The sequence below is a fragment of the Chrysemys picta genome, chromosome 7 (genome assembly GCF_011386835.1).
Source record: "Chrysemys picta bellii isolate R12L10 chromosome 7, ASM1138683v2, whole genome shotgun sequence".
Classification (NCBI taxonomy): domain Eukaryota; kingdom Metazoa; phylum Chordata; order Testudines; family Emydidae; genus Chrysemys; species Chrysemys picta.
Genome location: NC_088797.1, coordinates 124,482,062 through 124,502,906, shown reverse-complemented (window position 1 = coordinate 124,502,906; position 20,845 = coordinate 124,482,062). Strand labels below are relative to the sequence as shown.

Below are 20,845 nucleotides of genomic sequence, written 5' to 3'. Positions count from 1 at the left end.
TCCCGAGAGAACGTTGCACGTTTGGCATTGTAGAGTGTTGGTACTTGCTGCCGTGCCTTAGGTGATGCATATTTTCCCTGCCTAGTTAATGCCAGTTCACACCTATTTGTTTCAGACCAGTGCTGGAAAGGGAGAATGCAAATACAGCACCAGCAAAAATAACTTGCAAATTCTCCTGACTGTAGTTACCTAACTGAGCGACACTTCAGTCCAGGTGTTTGTCTGCGTTGCCTTGGTGAGGGTAGAATGATCTTTCTAAAGCCTTGTATACCCGATCGTATGTTGGAGATGTATTTAGGGTCAGATCCAGGTCTATTTGACGTCAGTGGGAATTTTACCATGGACTTCAGCAGAACCAGCGTGTGGCCCATGGAGAGCACAGCACTGGCAATGTGGGTGCAAGAAGCAGCGTAGCTTCCCTTATGTAAAGCTGTTGACCTGCATGTGGTTAATACATTAGATAGATTTTTTGGGGGGGCGGTGTGTGTTTATATTTTGGGGGTCACGGGTAGGCTATTGCCCATGTACAGTAACTCCTCACTTAATGTTGTAGTTATGTTCCTGAAAAATGCGACTTTAAGTGAAATGATGTTAAGCAAATCCAATTTCCCCATAAGGATTAATGTAAATGGGAGGGTTAGGTTCCAGGGAAATTTTTTTCACCAGACAAAAGACATATATATATATATATATATATATATAAAATGTGTGTGTAGTTTTAAACAAACAATGTATTACTGTACACAGCAATGATGATTGTGAAGCTTGGTTGAGGTGGTAAAGTCAGAGGGTGGAAGAGGGTGGGATATTTCCCAGGGAATGCCTTACTGCTAAATGATGAACTAGCACTTGGCTAAGCCCTCAAGGGTTAACAACTGTTAATGTAGCCTCACACTCTACAAGGCAGCATGAATGGAGGGAGGGGAGACAGCATGGCAGAGAGAGACAGAGACACACACTGTGTGTGTGTGTGTGTGTGTGTGTGTGTGAGAGAGAGAGATGCACATTGCCCCTTTAAGTACTCTGACCCCACTCTAAGTACATTGCCCTTTTAAGTAAATCAGCAAGTTGAGACAGCAGCTGTTACCAGCAAGCTCCCTCTGTCCAGAGCCCTTTTGTGTCCCCCCCCCCCCCCGCTCTGTGGAGATGGGGTAAGTGGGGGGGCAGGAGCAGGGGGGAAGGGGACACCCTGACATTAGTACCCCCCGCACTCCCCCGGCACAGCAAGCAGGAGGCTCCCGGGAGCAGCTCCAAGGCAGAGGGCAGGAGCAGCACATGGCAGTGAGGGGAGGGACAGCTGAACTGCTGGCAATTGATAGCCTGCTGGGCGGTTGTGCACAGGGAACTTAGGGGAGCGGGGAGCTGATGGGGTTGGGGGAGCTGATGGGGTTGGGGGAGCTGCCGGCCCACCCTTGTTCCAAGCCCCCAACAACTAGCTCCAATGGGCTGCTCTTTCTGCAAGCAGTGGACAAAGCAGGCGGCTGCCAAACGACATTATAAGGGAGCATTGCGCAACTTTAAACAAGCATGTTCTCTAATTGATCAGCAACGTAACAACATTAACTGGGACGACTTTAAGTGAGGCGCTACTGTACACCCCAACCTACACTGAAAACTACCAATCCTGCTCTCTTCTCCGGACTCTAGGGCAAAGTGTTGGCTCTGAAACCCTTTGGGATGCAGGTGAAGGTGACGGATCACATCAGGGGGCTGGTGCCTCGCCTACACCTGGCGGACGTGCTCCTGAAACAACCTGAGAAAAAGTACAGCGTGGGAGGCGAAGTCAAGTGCCGGGTAAGATCCCCCTGCCAGGGGCCTGTCTTAAGTTGTACTCTTCCACCAGAGCGATGCCTGAGCATTTCAAGACCAATCTGATTTCCACTGAGAGCGGGTGACTCTCTGATGCGCTTATTGTTTGTTTATAATGAGTCCTGGGGCGTGAGGTCGCTGGTATTTCGGAGAGAGGAGCGGCTTCCTTTTCTCAGTTGCCCCACCCTATTGGCCACTGGACCGAGTGTTGGGCGTTGTGACTCACTCTGTGGCCTGACCAAATTACGGCCACGCTTTCAAGCCTCCGCTCCTTTGGATGGTCTCGGGGTGTTTGGTGCCCCGCTACAAACAGCTGGGGTCTGATTTTTGAGAGCTACTGAGCACCCACATGAAGGGATGGGCGCTGCAGATACCCAGCAGCTCTGAAAGTCCGGCCCTAGGAGGCTCAGGTTGTGCTCCTGATTAGTGGATGCTTGAAAATGTTTAGGCCTTAACTTGTCAGCACCATTTTACAGAGAGGAATCTAGTGAGACTTGGTCTCTCTTGTTAAAATGCTCTGAGAGCCTTGCATGAAGTGAGCACGGTATGTGCTAGATGTAATCACTTCACTTCCCAAAACCTCGACAGTATTTAACGACTTCAGAGGCTGTGACCATTTAAAATCCTTAGGGTGATTCCTTGTAGGAATCTGCATATTGAATAGGAAACTTCTGCATTTCCCTGCGCTGCGTCTCAGAAGTAATGATGTCATTTCTCTCTCGGGCAGTGACATATGGAAATAGATTCTGTCTTCTCCGAAGAGAAGCTCGGATTTTATGGGCTTTACTCCCACCCACTTCCATGCACGCATTTAATGCACCTTCCTAGTTTTCCGCTAGACTTACTGATATTGACAGACTATCCTGCATCTCATTTGGGGGCCAGTGTTGCTCCTGTTCTAGCCTGGTGGCCTTTGAATAGAGAGAATTCAATCCAAGGGAAAACCGCCATGAATATGGCCACCAAGTCATTTGACACCTTCTGCTTTAGCAGGATTAGCTTCGGAGACATTGTCAGCATTAATGTTTGTAAAGCCCTTTGCCTTTCCTCCGAGGATCTCAAAGCGCTGTTGCGTCTGGATGTCTGAAGCTAGTGCAAACTTGTAGACATATGTGGGATTCTTCTATGTAGTGAATATGAATCAAGGATTTGGTGCCTTTTCCCTGATTGAAAAGCGTCTCTGCAGTCACTCTAACCTCTCCTCCCCCTGCTCTCCTAGGTGTTAATATCCAATCCTGAAGAAAAGAAGCTGATCCTAACTCTGAAGAAAACTCTGGTCATGTCGAAATTTCCAGTCCTCACGAGTTACGAGGCTGCAAAGCCCGGCCTGATTGCTCACGGCTTCATTGTGTGCGCTAGGGAGTTCGGCTGCATTGTGAAGTTCTACAATGACGTTAAAGGTCTGGTTCCCAAGAACGAGCTGAGCTCAGAGCCCATACCTTCCCCAGAGAAAGTCTTCTACAAAGGCCAGGTAACTAATATACACACACCCATTGATAAATGCAACGGAGGCAGTTGTGACATCACACTGACAGATAAGGAAGAGGCCGCAGGCTGGTTGGTTGTGGATGGGAAGTTCATGTGGGAATTGAATGCACCTAGAGAGTTGTAAAGGGATATTGGCAAGGCCGGCACACCTCAAATGAGATCTGCCTGGAGCTGTGGTTTGCAGTGCAGGAGGTGTTGGGCCCTCTGCTGTGCTAGGGTTAGACAGGCTATCGAAAAGTCTAGCCTGCTACAAGGAATCACCGACATGCCATTGGCTTTGAGTCCCTGAAGTGGGCGAATCCTTGACAGTCGCGTGACACTGTCACGCCACTGCATAGTTGTCAGGACAATCGGATAACAGGAGGAAGGGGCTCCTGAGGGGAGACGAGGCCACTGGTTCTAAGATACAGTCCCAATCCCCTGCCCTGTTGCATCCCCTTAACTCTTAGGAGCTGGATGTCCATAAAGTGTGAAACACCTACAAACTCACCTGTGTCCTAAGGCTTAAAGGACTCAAATTGGAGACCTTTCCTGGAAACTCTTCCTGTCTTGGGAAATCATTTAACAGGCACGGACAACACAGGAAGGAATAGAAAGGATCTGGGATTCTGAAAACACTTCTGTGGAGCAGTTGATTCCTCTTTCCTGTATGCGATTAAACGGGCTGGGATGTAAGAGACTCCTTCCCCTCAAGACCTTTGCAGAGCTGCGTTCTTGTACATTTCCAGGCCTTGCCTGCTTCTGAGAGTGCTGCAGGCACAGAGCTGTGTCATGTGGTCTGCAGAGCTGGGGTGGCAAAGAAACCTAGGGGGAGGTGGAGGGGCTAGGGTCCATGCTGCAGCCTTTGTTTTCAGAAGAATGAAAGCTTTTATTTTCAGGATCAAGAGAACAATCTTTTAAGTCTGTATTTTAAAAATCTGACCCTCGCTATGCCTGACAACTTTACCAATATCCAAGCACTTTTAATTCCAGTCTGTACTCTGGGCCATCTCCGTGAGGTGTGTGACCTGCTCAGTGTCACATTCGTTTGTTTTTAATGCTGGACTCTATAGCAGCTGCAGAAAGGGCAGGATGGTCTGGTGGTGGGAGTCGGGAGACTTGGGTTCTATTCCCAGCTCTGTCTTGGGCAAGTCATTTTAACGACTCCGTGCCTCAGTTTCCCACCTGTGAAGTGAGGATTACACTTGCCTCACACCGGTTTTGCGAATCTGAATTCACTCATGTTTGTAAAATGCCCTGATAGCCTTGGGTGTGAGGGGAAGAGTTGCTGAGTATTTATTTCGCTGCCTTATGCACTGTACTGCTGTACGCTGGATATAAGGGTAGAGGGGTGGATCTACAGAAAACGCACTAAGTCAAGTCTTTTTTGTTTTAATCTCTTTACAATAGGTTGTCAAAGTCATAGTCTTAAAATGTGAGCCTGAGCAGGAGAAGTTGCTGCTGTCATTCAAGTTGATGAGCAGACCTGTCTCTGAGGACGGAGGAGAACAAATTCCGAAGAAGAATCGGGAAGTGACTTATGAAACTGGACAGGTATTGATTGTAAATGCCCCCGCATCTCTTCCTGTTTCCTCCCCCTCCTGTCTGGTTACTAAGGAAAGGATTCAATGCAACTTTGAATTATTTTACTTCTAAAACCTGTCTAAAGGGTCTCACTAGATGGTGACAATGACAGCTAGGTTTTGTATTGTATCTTTTGTACAAGTGTCGTCCACAAATAAGTTTTTAGAGTAAAGTAAATGAGACCATGACTCAAACAGGAGTGTATGTTAGAGAAAATACTTATGTGAATACATTGAAATGGTCAGTCACAAGGCACTTAAAGAGACAGGGCGAGGTGCGAGACAGGGAGGAAAGAGAGGTGAAAAGAGGCCAGTAGATGCAGAAAGGCTGTTTTGGACAGCAGGCAAATGAGGAACTAGCATCATTGCATCTCCTAGTGTGAGCCTGGCATCACGTTAGGATGCTAGGGAGGGTCTGATGCGCTTTAGAAGAGGGAGGACAAAAGAGCCCCATGAGATTATCCCAAGAGTAGAGTGTTAACTTCAGTAGCTCCACTACATAGATTATACGGTCAGAGGGGACCTCTGTGATCATCTAGTCTGACCTCCTCTATAACACAGGTCATAGGTCTTCCCTGAAGTAATTCCTGTTGGATATGGTGGTCACATCCATTTCTCAAAGTGTGCTAACAGCTGCCATGTTTTGCTTCAGAGGGAGCTGCATTTCAGTGTTAGGTAAATATTTGCCATAAAGACAATAGTTTTTAAGTGCTTCAGTATCCCTTTGGAATAAAAGACACTACCGACACATAAATACAAGTTTTACTACTGCAAGCACAGGGATGTTCTGTTTTGTTTAAATGATCTCCTCCCCATCTCCCATCTGATCAAATGAATTTTCCAGACTTTGACTTCTGTGATTTGTTGAGATTGTTTTATATTAAATGTGTCAGATGCTTCTGAGGTTCTCTGCTATTGGAATGAGACAGTTCCTTGTTCGTAGCTGGAGGGACCTCAGAGCTGTTTACAGTCTCACGTTACATGTCTCCTGTTCTCTGCTCAGATGGTTGACGTGAAAATCCTGAAGAAGAAAGATAATGGCCTGGAGGTTTCCATCTTGTCAGACAATGTCTCCGCCCACCTTCCCACAATGCACCTGTCTGACCACGTGGTTAACTGTAAACTCCTGTACCATTGGCTCCAAGAGGGTGACATCCTCCACAGGGTTATGTGCCTAAGTGACAAGGGAGGACACATTGTATCCTTTGATTCTTCATTCATGAAGGCTTTGGCCATTAAACACACACCTTGATGGAACAATCTATTTCAAATCTAGACTGTACACAAGGAAGAGGAACTACACTACTGTAAGGTGTGGGGCTGGTTCCATCCTCAGGAACCAAGGATGGTTTGAAGGGCTGGTATCTTGCGAATCACCCACCCTTGAATTGAATCTTGTATGCTTCTGGGAATCCCATCAGCGATAAGACGTGTTTCTAGCCCTAGTAGATTGTGAGGTATCAGGCTTTAAAATCACAACATTCTGATTACTGTTTTTTTTTTTTTTCCCAGCTCGTATGCATAAATATCAATTGTGACATGGCTTTAGTAAATAGCTAGCACTGAAAACCAGCTAGTTGTACGGATTGTAATCAGGGAATTCCAGCTCCCAAATGGGGTAATGCATTAATCTCCAACTGTCGCAATTTGTGAGATATTGGCTGCTAAAATTATCGGTGGAGGGGAAAGCAAGGTGGTAATTGGAACACTGATTTTAAGATCCTGTATTGTACAACTTGCAATGGCTCTGGTGATACCAAGGGATTAAGTAGGTTCCTGAGCTTGTTTCCTCTTCCCCTGATTAGAAGGCCCTGTTCCTTGACTAGTTGTTCAGACCCTGTGCAGAAAGCCTGCAGTGATCTCTGCAGTACAGGAGGAGCAAGTGGTGAGGAGCTTCTCTGAAATCCAACCTGGGATGCAGCTGGCTGGTTACGTGAGGAACATTATGTCCTATGGCGTGTTTGTGGAGTTCCCATTTGGTCTAGCTGGACTAGCCCCGAAAGCGGTAAGCTGGGTGTGACTTTCCCTCTTAAAGCACCATGTTTAGAGCCACATTTCTTGGGCCTGCAAGCAGGGCTGGAGGGCAGATAGACTGCAGCTCTCCTGCACTCACGCTGCCCCGCCCACTGGGAGTAAAAACTGCTGCTGGGGTTGTATTTATAGAGTTCTAGGTGTCTCCGTGATATGGGAGGGAAGGGGCAGGAAAGAGCATGAAGGCAAATGGAGATGCTACAAGCGCTGAAAAGAGCCCTCTTTCCTAATCACGCCACGTGTCCCCCGCCACCTGTCTGCTGGCATATCTGGGACTGCAATGCAAAAAGCAACACTGCTACAGTGGGGTAGCTAGCACCCCATGGAGGAGATTGGGAATTGCGACTCCTCGATTCTATTCTCAGGCCTGCCACTGGGCTGCTCTGTGACCTTGTGCCAGTCATTTAACCTCTCTGCCTAGGGAATAATACCTGCCAACATCAGAGAGGGGTTGAAGCTTAATTGATGTTTGTAAAAATACGCTCATGAAAGGTGCTATAGTTTAATAGGATTGCTAAGCAGTTGCCTCTGCTGACCTTTTCCAAACAGGCCATGAGTGACAAGTTTGTGACGGACACCAAAGACCATTTTGTGGTGGGACAGACGGTGGTCGCCAACGTGACGAGCATGGACGAGGAGAAGCAGCGTATCCTCTTGTGTCTGAAGCTGTCCGAGGTCGGCTCGGAAGACCCCGTCGCTGAGAGCTTCTCCTTACTGAGCCAGTGCTTTGAGGAGATGAAGGAGGTCAGGGACATTATGAGCAGAAGAAGTAAGTTTGGGAACAGTGCTGCGAAAGCCATTCAGGTGATCACGTCATGACACTTAGCACTAGAAAAATAATGCAAGGCATAAACTGCCCCTTTGCCTTCCATATAAGAGAGAGATCAAAGCAAGCAATGGCTTAACTTGTGAGCCAGGTTTGTTAAGAGAGGAGGGTTTATAGAATGAGTCCAGGCCTTGAAAGGCTACAAACAGGAACAAAACTTTCTGGAACTCTTGTCAGGAGTGGACACAACTAGCAAACCAAGAGCCAGGCTGCGCTCCCATTGTAAGTCTGTGGGAGTTTTGCTGTTGATTTCAGTGGGAGCAGGTTGAGGGCCTGAGCGGTTAAGAACAGAGAGTTAAGAGCTATGATGTCATTAGTCTTATGCTGAAATAGAATAGAAAGAGCCCAGGATACATAGTGGGACAAAACTTGGTGCCTGCTAGTTCCTGGGAGGTGGGAGAAGAGCAGAATCCTCTGAGAAGGTCACTGGACCTTTCCATGCAGATCTGATTTATCCGATCAGTACTTCGATATGGTGGTCAAGGATACAGTAAGGAAAACCACATTTAAAAAAAAACAAAAGGCAAAGGTGAAATCTACCTAACAGAGGGGAGGGGTTTGTGGTGAGCCAGCTTGTTCCTCTGCTGGGGAAAAGTATTTGCTGGCTGCCGCCCAGCCCAAGTAGACCTGGGAAGTACTTCTGTATCTCTGAATGGCTGCTGTGCAGCGTCTATGTGCATACCAACCACCTACCGCCCAGACCTGAATGCCCTGAGAACCCTGGTCACCTGTACGTAGATGCCTCACCGCATACAGACGCACATTCCAAAAGCAGGAACATTTGTGAGGGTATGGAACTGTTTTGTTTAGAAAAGAGGCACTAAATGCACTAATGCGTAGATACCAAGGTGATAGGCACCTTAGGAAATACAGATCTCACGTAGAGACTATAATAGACTGGAAATGCACAAAGAGGGCATTAGATGATCATTGGAAAAGACCTGAATTGGGCTGCATTAATGCTATATGCCGTGCCTCCAGAAAAGCCTCGTTCCGTTCTAGGTTAACGGTCCTGGGACAGTAAATATCTCTAGTGATGGGCAGTGTGGTTTTGAATTTTTAGCTTTTCATAAGTGTTTCTATCGGGATTAAGTTTTAATACTATTTCTTTGTGTGTTGGGGGTCTAAACTATCTAATTCTATACCTTTTTAAAGAAGGGCCTAAAAACTCATCCTAAGCAAAGGTGAATCCTGCTTCTTTGGTTCTGCAAAAGATACAGTGGAAATAAAATTAACTCTCTACCTTTTCCCATTCTGTCGGTTTAGATCATTCCAAGGTGGCCCAAAACCTCTGTGGATTGATGCCTGGGCAGAAACTTGAGCTGGTCGTTCAGGAAGTGAGGGGGGATGGCTCAGCATTCTTCAACGGCAGCTGTGTTGCTGGGCTGACCGTAACAGCCACTCGCTATCACGTTGGAGGTTAGGAATTTCTTTTCTGGTCTTATTTCTTTGTGTTTCATCGTCACTGGGTAGGATACACAATGCTCTCAAACTGCTTTGTCTGGAATGAAATCAATTGCTGATTAAACAGTGAGGGGTGTTCCTTATTAGTGAGAATGGGATAGTGCAGGCGTGGGCTCCTGAGTTTCTATTTCTAGCTCTGCCACTGATCCAGAGCGTAGTTTGGGGCAGGTTGATTAAACCTGTCTGGGACTCCGTTGTCCTTATCAGTAAAATGGGGATAGTGCTCCCCTACCTCACAGGGTTTCTGTGAGGCTTAATTAGTCCATTGAGATCCTCAGATGAAAGGTGCTGTAGAAGGATAACGTATTAATGAACAGTTTTTAGTTTTTTCCCTTCCTCCTCTGGGAGCTGGAATATGCTCAGTTGCTGCATAATTTGTCTTTTGATTCAAGTAACTTTATTAAGCAAAACTGCAATTTCCAATACATTTTCATTCAAATAATAGCCCCGAAAAGTTTTTAAACAGAACTGAAAATTATCCTAGGCATTCAGAACTGGTTTTAACTTTGTTTTATCATTACTAACATATATGAAGTGTGTGTGCACATACACGCACGCACACCATATACAAAGTTTCCATACAAGTATTAGCAAATTTTACTCAAGCCTGCATTTGTTGCCTTTTAATAGACCCATTTGTGTTTAGTTACAACCTTCTAATTTGGGTATACATTTTGTTCAAATTCAAAATAATAACCATACATACAACGTGCAGTGTTACCTAGTGGAAGGAGCACTGGCCTGGGATTTGAGAGACCTGAGTTCTATTCCCAGCTATGCCTCTGGCCTGCTGGGTGACTTTGGACGAGTCACCTCCTTGCTCTGTGCCTCAGTTTTCCCCACTCTAAAATGGGGGTAATGGTACGGACCTCCTTTGTAAAGGACTTTGAAATCTCCTGATGAAAAGTTCTGTATACAAGCTAAGTATTATTATTATTTATTGTAAAATTGACTTGATCCTGCTGTAAGGTTGGCTGTCGTTTTTGTTTTTTCCAGTGAAAAGCTAACACTCCCCCCACATTAGTGGCATGGGGGGGGGAAGTATGGATCGGTCCTTTTTTTAAACCTGAGCTACTGCACGTCTGGCTGCTAGTAGTAACCATATTATGAATGGGTCCTTCCCTGACTCCGTAACCTCCTCTGGACTGTGAAACAGTTTTACTATTAGCATGGTAGCATTAGTAGCTCAGACTGTCCTTGAGCATGCTGCCCCTCGGCTGTGTCACACACCAGGGCCATGACTGGTAGAAATCCTTTGGGGCTATCCGCAGTTAATCTTCTTGTTTTTATAGACAAGAGTTTGGTCGCTGGTCAAAAAGCAAGAGTCTTGGTTCTCCATGTTGACGCCCTCAAATCAGCGGTTCACATCTCCCTTCGAGAAGAGCTGTTGAAACCAAAAGCCAAACGGGTATGTCTAGCTTGTGTTCTCTTATTCGGTCTCGTGTGTTTCTGTCCCTGTGCCAGGTATGCATTTACCTGGGTAATGGTTTTTAAATAATGCTCAGGTGGGAAACGTTTCACAGAAGTGGCGGTGGGCGGGGAGAAGGGGCAAGAATGTCTTAGCTTGGAGTCCAAAGTTCCTGCAGATAAGTCACCATCCGTCTCTGTTTGACAGTTAACGGAAAACTCCCAGCACCCTGCGGTGGTGCAGCATGTAGCGGAAGAGTTTGCCATTGCCTCATTGGTGGAATCAGGTCAGCTGACTGCCATTCCTGTGGCCTCTCACTTCAATGACACCTTCCGTTTTGACTCGGAGAAGCTGAAGGTGGGACAGGCTGTCTCTGTAACCTTAAAAACCGTGCTGCCGGGTGACCATGGTGTCCTGTTAGCAGTGCAAGGCCCAGCAAAGAAAAGGGCTTTTATAAGGTCCCGGAAAGAGTCAGAGACAGTAGAGGAGGGCCTGGCTGCAGTGAAACACTCCCTGTGCTTCGGAGATGTGGTCAAGGGAACGGTGAAGTCCGTCAGACCTACCTACGTGACAGTTGCCATTGATGACAAGCTAACGGGCTCCATCCACACGTCCCAGATCCTGGATGAAGTCCCCATAGGCACCTTTCCAACCTCCAGGCTGAAAGCTGGGCAGAAGGTGACTGCCCGGGTCATTGGAGGCCGAGATGTGAAGACCCACAGGTAGAAAAAAAACTTCTATGTCACTTCCAGGGGAAGCAGGTGGTGGAGTAGTAATTTAGTTCAGATTAACCAGGTCTCTTCCTCTGTGTCGTCCAGGCATTTCGTATTCCAGCTATGCCTGCTGGAGGTGATGAGGCCCTAAGGGAATCTTCCCCTGTCATGTTCCATGCCCCGACTTGTGGGGGGTTCAGTACTGTGGTGGGCTAGCACATTATACTTGCATCACTGCAGATTGGCATTTTATCCCTGGCTTAGATCACAGGTAGAGAGTCTGGGGTCTGCCTTAGTCAAAGCTCCCGTTGACTTCCAATGGAGCAGAAGCTAGTCCCAAGTGAAAATTAAGGGCCTGATTTCAGAGGTAACGAAACTTGCAACTCCAATCTAATTTCAGTGGAATTTAGGCACCTTATTCCCTTAGGTTTATCCAAAAACTCCGGTCTGAGTGCCTAGCACAGCTGGTCATCTCACAGATGATCGCGTTTCAGCATCCCAGTATGAGGAAGGAGGCTCCTCAAATGTAGGCCGAGAAAGAGGATAACTCTGCTTTGGGAGGCAGAGCTAATCTGCCCAGGGTTTGCTGCCAGGACTGGTCCGGCAGTGGCTCTGTTACAGAGCCAGCACCGGGGATGGTGCCCTAGGAGTGTCTCATTTTGGAGTGGACGGGTGTGAGGAAAGGGCTGAGCCCCAGAACTGGGAGGCTGTTAGTTTTAAGAGTGCTCGGGCTTGTGCTGGGCTGGTAACGGGCCGGGGAGAGAGACGGAATTGAATGGTTTCCTGTGTTGCAGGTATTTGCCCATCACCCATCCACACTTCACTCAGTCCGTTCCAGAGCTCAGCATTCGACCCAGGTAAGAGCCGCAGATTCTGTCCTAGCCTCCTGCCCACCTGGGTTAATGTTTGTAAAACGCCGTGAAGCTGGAAAGTGCCAAGTACCGAATTCCACCCTGTCAGCTGTTGCTGGGGAAGTGCTGGCCCTTTGGGGAAGGGAGAAGGGTGGCAGCATTTGGGATCCACAACCCCTGCGTGCCACAGAGCTCTGCTCTGCAGAGGCTCCCTTGCCCTCTAGCCTACGGAGGATACGAGGAGCAGGCCAGGAACCAGGAATCCGCGAGACAACAGGACACCTGAGCATATCGCTCCCTTCTTCTTTCCAACTCTGTTCTGGCCACTACAAGTTAAAGCTCCTACTGCTCCTCTAACACACCCTTGAGCTGCCTACCACGCCTAGCATGGGGCATGGGTCAAACCACACCCTAGTGCTTCTCTCTTCCCTGGGGGGGACTTGCTTTAAATTGTGGGAGTTCCTACACTGTGCAGAATAAGGGAAGAAAGCTGGGGGGGAAAGAGAGTGGGGATGAACTTTACAGAGATGCTGCCCAGGGGATATTTCATCATCATAAACAGTCTCCTGGATTCACAACGCGTCCATGCACTGCCTGGAGCTGGAACCCTGGCACTGTAATTTTTTTCCATCTGTTCCTGTCTCTTCCCTTTGCGAACAGTGATCTGAAGGGGGATGGCGGCACAGCCCTGAGCCCCGAAGGAGACAGTCCCAGTGAGCGGCTCAGGCCCTACAAATCTGGGCAGACGGTGACCTGCTTTGTGAAGAAGGTGAGATTCGGAGGCTTCCAAAATAAATGCTGGGAAAGGACCAGCTATCAAAACGTAGGGCCTGGTTCCAGCCCGTAGTCTGAAAAATTCAGACACCCCAGTAAAATGCTGGATCGGTGCATCCAAAATCCAGCCCTAGTCTTTGACAACAGAAGGAAATAGGAAGGAGCAGAGGAGACAGGCTGGCATCACAGCCTGTTTGTCCCCAGTGCAATGTTCCCCCCGCTTCCCCAGTGCTCCAGCAGAAGGTCCTTTTGGGGGAAAACTGCCCCAATCCCAAATATGACAGATGCTGGAACACCTGAGCCTTTGTGTGAGAATCACTGCAGTGTAACAGCAGACCCCGTAGTAGCAAGATATCACTGGGGCCAATTCATGGTTCCCTCCCACCCAAAAAGCCTCTTTGGTAAGGTGGCTTCTGTCAGTTTCTCGGTCTGCAGAGAATTCCAAACGCTGATTTCCCTCTTCGGGGAGACTCCTTCCTCTCCTCTGAGAGCACAAAGAAGCACCTCTCCTGTCTGAGTCCTAATCAATAAGTGATTGGGATCAGGGCCGGAAATGCTGGGGGAGTTTTTGCGGCTTGTGGTATGCAGGAGATCTGGCTAGATAATCATAATTGGACCCTTCTGGCCTTGATCTGTGAATTTTTCTCTCTCCAATGAATCCATGAAGCTTCTTGTAAGTCTAACATTTTCTCTTCTGTGGCTGGTTGGTTCCCTCTCAGTACAACACCATAAAGTCGTGGCTGGAGGTGGAGATCACCCCTGAGATTCGAGGGAGAGTTCCCCAGTTGCTGCTTTCCCTTAACCCCAAGGTAAGTTCTCGCCAGAGAATCAAACGCACAAAGGTTTTGCACACACGAGGCTGTGAGCACCCAAACACAAAAGTGTCTCAAGCAGCCTCCAACCTTTTGGTTCCTCTTTGCTTCCTGATCTGGTGGCACAGGTGGGGCTGGGCACGCTCTTCCTCTTTCAGCCTGGATAGCTACTTCATAATGAGTATTGTTGACTTGGTTATTTTTAGAGATATGTTAGCTTGTGAACGTCATTAGCTGGTTTTCTTTTCAAAGGGGAACTGCAGAGGTTCCGAATGAAATGCCAGATCGTTAGCAGAACAAATCAGATCTATTTGCCTCTTAATAAAAATATTTGGAAATCGGTTCCTTGCCGAGTCCTTTTACCCTTCTCTCTCTCTCCTCCACCTTGCCACATTGTAGACTAACTCACTGTGCATCCTCTGACTCTTTAGAGTTGCTTTTTTTTATATTGGCAACAAGATAACTAATATAATAATAGCTAGCTCTTATGTAGTGTTTTTCAGCAGTAGATCTCAAAGCATGTCGGCATCATTATCCCCATTTAACAGATGGGGAAACTGAGCCACAGGGTGGCACATGACTAGCCCAAGGTCACCCAGCAAGCCAGTGGCAGGGTTGGGAATAGACCCAACGTCTCCTGAATCCCAGTCCAGTGTTTTGTTTTGTTTTCCATGGGGCCAGGCTACCTCCCTAAAATGTGAGCAGTAAGAAACGCTGTGCTTACCGCTAGATTTATCCAGCGTCACAGTGCCATTTCTTTATCAGGGTTTAATAGATGCGCAGAAGATGCCTATAATGCCAAGTGTAGATCTTGAAATGTCCTGAGATTACCTTGGTTAAAATCAAGATCAGTGGCTGAAGTCCCTGGTAATGAGCGGAGGTCTCTCTACCCTCAGGTCTTAAAGCATCCAGAAAAGAGCTTCAAGAATGGCCAAGCTTTGTCTGCAACAGTGACTGGCACAGATGCCTCTGAGACCAACCTCTGCCTGTCACTTACAGGTATGGTAAAGCCTTGTTATCTGCAGTACCCTTCCTGTTAGAGTTCCACCATCTGCTCAGCAACTAGAAATGGTCCTGAACTGAAACCATGGGATCAGAACGCTGCAAGGCAGAGCCAAACTTTGTTTCTTTATCCTGGGCAGAATTAACACCCTGAATCTGGATCCAGAGTTCAAGGTGTTTTGGTTTTCAGACTCAGCCTGTACATAGAGGTTCAAACCTTTAGACGAACGCAGCAGTTCTCCTTCTAGGTGTGTCAGGCAGAGGCCTCGTCTCTGCTCTCTTCTGAAGCAACTTGGCTTCTGACTAATCTCCATCAGACACCAGGTGGCACGCAAGCTGTTCACCAATTACTGGGGCGGGATCTGGGTATAATGGGTCCAGGGTCATATCTGGGAGGAAGGGTTGTGAATGGTTGAACATGGCATCATTGTTACAAAAGGGATTGTGAACTGAGAGAGCCGCGCAGGCCCCACATGGCCAAAAGACTGTGGGGATGGTAGGTGACTGGGGAAGTAATGCCATACCTCCTTTCTATCCACTTGACTCCCTTACCCCAAGTGTTCAAGCTTGGAATATCTCCCCCCTTTGTGGGGTCCGGCTGAAATAACCCCTCTGAAATCCCCGTGCTCTTGGCAGGAGTCCATTCGCTGGCGGAAGGAACCATCACCCTGGGCACCATAACGAAGGTGACGCCAAATGTCGGCCTCACCATTGCGCTTCCCTTCGGAAAGACCGGCAAAGCCAACATCTTTCACCTGAGCGATTCGTACACTGAGCAGCCGCTAGAGAACTTCAGCATCGGGAAGCTTGTCAGGTCAGAGATTCTCCTCTTCTCCTGAAGTCTCTTGTTGCCTCTTCAAGTGGGGGGCTGGAAGAATCCTTCAGCAGTGACGAGATCCCCAGTGGTTTGGTTTAGCAGCAGCACTGAGGGGTTTTCCTTGCATTCCAGCTGGAGTGTTACCCCTTCCGGGGCAAATTGTAAAGAGTTAGAGGGCATATAGCTCTTCGGCTCCTCTAGGGGAGAAGGTCGTAACCTTACATTTGTAGCTGCTTGGGGCCGCTGCCTGCTTCCTGTGTGCCCACTTCCTTCAGTCCGCTTTTCAGAACCCATTTCTTAAAGAAGAAGGGTGTTGCAGTGCTTAGGGTGCTAATTTGGGACTTGGGAGACCTGCGTTTAATTCCCAGGACGTTGGACAAATCACGTACACCCTAAGTTCCCTCTAAGCTGCACTGCCACGCAGCAGCCTCTCAAGGGCCGCAAAGGTGCTCAGGGCTTCAGCAGGGAGAGGCACCTCTCCCCCAGCCCCAGAGCTGCTGCAGGGAGAGAGGGCTGGGGGGAGTTGTCTCTCTCTCTCCCTCTTCACACCCCCCCTCCCCCGCTGTGACCCCAGGGCAGCCTGCACTCCAACCTCATCTCTGGCCACACCCCTGAGCCCACACCCCCAGCCCTGAAGCCCCTCACTGCACCCTTCATCCCTGGCCCCATCCCAGAGCCTGCACCTCCAGCCGGAGCCCTGATCCGCACTCCAGCCCTGAGCCCCCTTCCACACTCCGAACCCCTCGGCCCCACCCCTGCCACAATCCCCTCCATATTGGTGCACATAACAAAATTCATTCCGCATGTACATGAGAAAAATTAGAGGGAACATTACTTACACCCAGATATTAAAAGGTATTTAGGTGCTGCTGTGCTCAGTGTTGCCATGTCTAACTGATTTAGGAGCCTGACTCATTTTCCAAAAGAATGTAAGCACTTAAGAGCCAGAATCCCATAGGATTTACACTCCTAAATGTCTAAATCTGGGCCATGGTGTCTCTGTGACCGAGTTTCCCCACCTCTAACATGACTTCCCTTCCTCACAGGGGTGTTGTGAGCATTCAGGATTGTGAGATGGTCAGATACTATGGTGTAGGTCGCTAGGTTGTTTTCTTTCACAAAACCTTCTCAGCTGATCTCCTAAATTGTTGTATCTCACTGGTCTGCAGTAGACTGTACGTGCTTCAGAGCACTGGGTTCTTAAATGTAGACGGTGCACTAATGCTGCTATATGAAGAATTTCTCTGCTTCCTCTGGGCGTGGCTTTTTTTAATCTGTTCAAAAGTTTCCTGTTTTCATGCCTCTCCCATATCTCCAGGTGTTGTGTCCTATCCAATGAAGACAACAAAATAGAAATATCTCTCCGGCAATCCAGGTAGGTGCCTTTGCATTGAGAGTGGTAAAAAGTGCAGTGAAACTTGGTATTCAGTGTTTTACCCACTTTGAAACCCATATTTACTAGGCCAGCCCAATGCATGTGTTCAGATTACATAATTAGCCTGATAGCCGAGACTTTGTAAGGGATGAAGATAGCTTTGGACGCTGCTTGTTCATTCTGCATAGAGGATTTTCTGTGTACTGGAGAAGGTGAGGATGTCTGGTTCTGAATATAGACAGTCACACCTTTTATTTATAAGCATTTTAGGCCTGATTGAGTTTCCCTGCTCCTCTAACTCTGTTCACACAGCTGCATTTGTATCTGTGTTCTGTGTATTTACCTTTCCTCCAGTGAACTTCTTTAGACCTAGTTTAAAAAAAAAAAGTTTCCCATGGCGGAATTTGCAGCATAAACATTTAACCTCAAAAATGCAGGTGGACGTTTTACTTTTTAGAAGAAACGGCAGATTAAGAGCTTGATTCTTTTTAAGTCTGTCTCACTTTGTGCCAATCGTGCATTGCAAACACGAATGATGGCATCAGAGTACCCGATTGTGTCCACAGATCAGGTTGCCGGACACATGAATGCACGTGATGGGAGGCTGGGTTAAAGCCTCTTTGGGGCAGGAGGACACAAACCCCAAATTTTAATACAACCTCAATCAGTGCCCTTGCCCCTTCTTCTGGCACTATCTTAAAAGTATACCAGGTCAAGGGGTTAGCCATAGTACAGTGACATGGATTGCTGTATAGTGCTGTGTACAGACTGTGCACTTCAATAAATGGGAGGAGAAACAAGGATGTTCTTGGTCCTTCACACGCCGTAAAGGGATCATTGCTTTCCAGTCTCCAGCAGGTTGGGTTGATTTTTCAGGACCCAGCAGAGTACAGACCATTCAGTTGCAGTGAGGATTTTCCTTCTTCCCCCTTTCTTCTAGGACAAATCCAAAGAGCAAAAACAAAGTGGAAGATCCTGAACTGACATGTGTTGAGGATGTTCGGGAAGGTCAGTTGGTCAGAGGCTATGTCAGATCCGTCAAGCAGTCGGGCGTGTTCTGTGGGTGAGTAGCACGTGGCGAGAGAAGTACAGAGGGCCGTGTAGGCCCGAGGTCTGTGTGCGTGCTTGTTTTGTGTTTACAGCTCTAGAATTCAAACTTCTGCAGCGTCTCTGACAACAGAATGCCACTTTCCCAAGTGGATTTCGTTCTGTAAGTCAGAATGGTTGGTGTTTTTTGTAAGCTTGTGACGCTTATGTGAAAAATGTCATACTGTCTAATAGGGACCTGGTCGTATGGCAGGCAGGTGCTATGCCAGCGTCCTATAAACAGTTCCCCCAGTGTCCCTCAATCCTGACCTGCAACATCCCTTGCTGTTCCCGTCCTGCCCGTCTGGCTCTGCCAATGTCCCTCCAGGCTGACCTGCTGGACTCCCTCTCTTCTGCTCCTTTGTCTCGCCAGGGTTGGAGGCTGCCTGTAGTGATGGTGGTTTGGTGACGTGCACCAGGCCCCGTAATATAGCTGCCGTTAAGGTGAAGCTGCCAACGTATGATTCTGACTCTTTCTTCTCAGTTTGTCCAGCTCGGTTGTGGGCCGAATCCAATTCTACAAAGTTGTCCCCTTCTTCATACCGAAACAATCCCTGTATGAGCAATACATGCCGGAGGGAAAGTTCCTCACTGCCAAGGTCCTCAGGTAGGTGGGAGGCCCCCCAATGAACTGGCAGATTGAGGGGACAGTGGGGAGGGGCAGAAGAACCGTTGACAAGGGGCATGCGTGGGGAGGGGGGGCAAGCAGGGGCACCCCCAATTACCATCGGGGGGCACAGAACTTCTCCGGCCCCAAGGCTGCAGAGGCAGGGAAGATCGATTCCCGGCCGGGCCAGGGCTGGGGCAGAGTGGAGGGAGGGAAGATCGAGCTCCGAGGGGGGACGAGCTTCTGTGCCCCCCCCGAAGGTCAGGGGAATGGAGAGCCTGTCTTACTAGAGGAGACTAGGAGAGCTTGGTTTGTTTAGTTAAGGGCTCCCCTAGATGGCGAGCTAATACGTGGCAAGCTGGCACGGGAGTAGATCAGTGCACACTTGGGACCTATTAGTGCACGGTAGCAGGGTCCACATGGACAATTAGTGCGCAGCAGGCTGGTGCCCTGCGGATTGCACCCTCGCTTGCCAAGCACTAACTCACTCTCCAGACAAGCCCTGGTGAAACGAAGGCTGAGAAGGGCTCTGACTCCTCTCTGTAAATACGTCCGGGGGATGAGGGGTAAACACCACGGAGGGAGAAGAGCCATCGAGGCTAAAGGACAATGCTGGCACTAGAATAAAGGGGAATAAACTGGCTGTGAATACGTTTTAGGCTGGAAATTAGAAGCAGGTTCCGAGCCATTAGAGGAGTGAGGTTCTGGAGCAGGCTCCCCCTAGGAGAAATGGGGACAGACAACCAAACAGGTTTTAGTTTCTGAACTGAATTATGTGACAGCAGAGAGTGAGGAGGTGAGCCTGCGCTCTGATCACTTAGATGCTAATTAGGGCCCAGGAGAAGCTGATTGAGGGTAATTATCTCATGGGCTGGGTGGGCTAAACATTCATTTGGCCTCATTAGCCCAGGGCTGGTAAAGGAGGCCCAGGAAGGAAGTGCAGGGAGGGAGGAACGGGGCTAGCTGGTTCCAGTCAGACAGGGGCCTCAGAGCAGGGAGATCCCTGTTCCCCTCAATCCTGCTGAGTGGGCTAAAAACTGAGCAAATATTATAACTAGGCGGGAGCATGCGGGACTGTGGTTATATCGGTGAAGGGGAATCGAAATGAAGTGTCACTGAGAGCCCAGCCGGTGAAGTCCGGGCGATTTCTGCAGGGAAGAGGATGGGGGTGGAGACAGGCCCCTGTTACGTGGGTTACCTGCAGTAGCAAGGGACTGAACTCAGTGACACAGGCAGTCTATGTTCCTAAAGCTCTGGCAGCATTCCCAACAATTGGAATATCCCTGATTTTCTGTTCTCTTCCCCCTGGAAACGTGCCGCAGTGTAAATAATAAAGAGAGCCATGTTGAGCTTTCCCTCCTCTCTGAGGACACTGGGAAGCCAAGTGTCCTGCCCGAGTCGCTGGGCCTGCCGCGCTGTGACACAGACGAGGGCAAGGAGAAGAGAGAGGAGTTCAAGAAGCTGAAGGCAAAACGGAAAAGAAGAGTCTCGGAAAGTGAACAGGTACGTGCACGCAGGGGGATTGTACCCCAGATTGGGGTGGGTGGTTGTGCTGAGCGGAGGGGCAGAAATGCGTTCCCCTTGCTTCCGTCCGCTTCACCCTCAAAGCGGGACATTATGGGGGATAAAGATTCAGCTCATTTTAATGGAAACTAACATGAAGTTTTTGCAGAATAGGAAAAAGAACTATGGTCCAGAACTCTCCTCTGCCACAGACAGAACTGCATGAATTGCAACATCACTTTGTATGAATGGGGGAGTCTGACTGCTAACAAAGAGGGCTTGAACTTGGGACCTCTGGATGTTAAAGCTTGAGTTTCAACCGCCTGAGCTAAAGGATCCACCTCTGATAGCCCATGATGTAGCAGGCTCATCAATGTCTATATGTGGCCCAGCCACCACTGCACGGGGATGGAGTGCCACACTGGGAGTGGGGATTGCATACATCCCTCTAGACAACTCCCCTTGACCAGCCCCCCCAAGTGTGTGTGTTTTGGGGAAGAAAATCACTGGTCCCCTGCCTTATGTTCTTGTATCTTGAGTTTTTTGGCAGGCAACTCTGCCCAGCACTTGCCGGAATTTGGCCCATAATAGTTGGCTTGACCATCTGCCACGTGGATTGAGGCCTGCCACACTCATGACTTTTCTCTTGTGACTCATGTTGTACCTTGTGTCTCTGGGTGATGGGGGAAGGCGGTGACCGTTATTCCAAGGCCTCTG

General features: G+C 48.5%; 1 protein-coding gene across 3 annotated transcripts in view; it reads left to right on the top strand.

Moving 5' to 3' along the window:
• PDCD11 (programmed cell death 11) overlaps positions 1-20,845 on the top strand; it is a 43,870-nt gene that overhangs the window by 14,999 nt on the left and 8,026 nt on the right. For 2 of the 3 annotated variants that reach the window (XM_065552566.1, XM_065552565.1), the window contains exons 12-29: positions 1,648-1,794; positions 3,029-3,280; positions 4,687-4,830; positions 5,863-6,057; positions 6,694-6,864; positions 7,440-7,659; positions 8,983-9,135; positions 10,473-10,588; positions 10,796-11,310; positions 12,096-12,158; positions 12,813-12,921; positions 13,646-13,735; positions 14,635-14,737; positions 15,377-15,554; positions 16,876-16,932; positions 17,873-17,995; positions 18,503-18,625; positions 19,948-20,128. In XM_065552566.1, coding sequence (XP_065408638.1) covers positions 1,648-1,794; positions 3,029-3,280; positions 4,687-4,830; positions 5,863-6,057; positions 6,694-6,864; positions 7,440-7,659; positions 8,983-9,135; positions 10,473-10,588; positions 10,796-11,310; positions 12,096-12,158; positions 12,813-12,921; positions 13,646-13,735; positions 14,635-14,737; positions 15,377-15,554; positions 16,876-16,932; positions 17,873-17,995; positions 18,503-18,625; positions 19,948-20,128 — 2,940 coding nt within the window. The remainder of the gene's footprint in view (positions 1-1,647; positions 1,795-3,028; positions 3,281-4,686; positions 4,831-5,862; positions 6,058-6,693; positions 6,865-7,439; positions 7,660-8,982; positions 9,136-10,472; positions 10,589-10,795; positions 11,311-12,095; positions 12,159-12,812; positions 12,922-13,645; positions 13,736-14,634; positions 14,738-15,376; positions 15,555-16,875; positions 16,933-17,872; positions 17,996-18,502; positions 18,626-19,947; positions 20,129-20,845) is intronic. The other variant, XM_065552567.1, reaches the window with a different exon arrangement.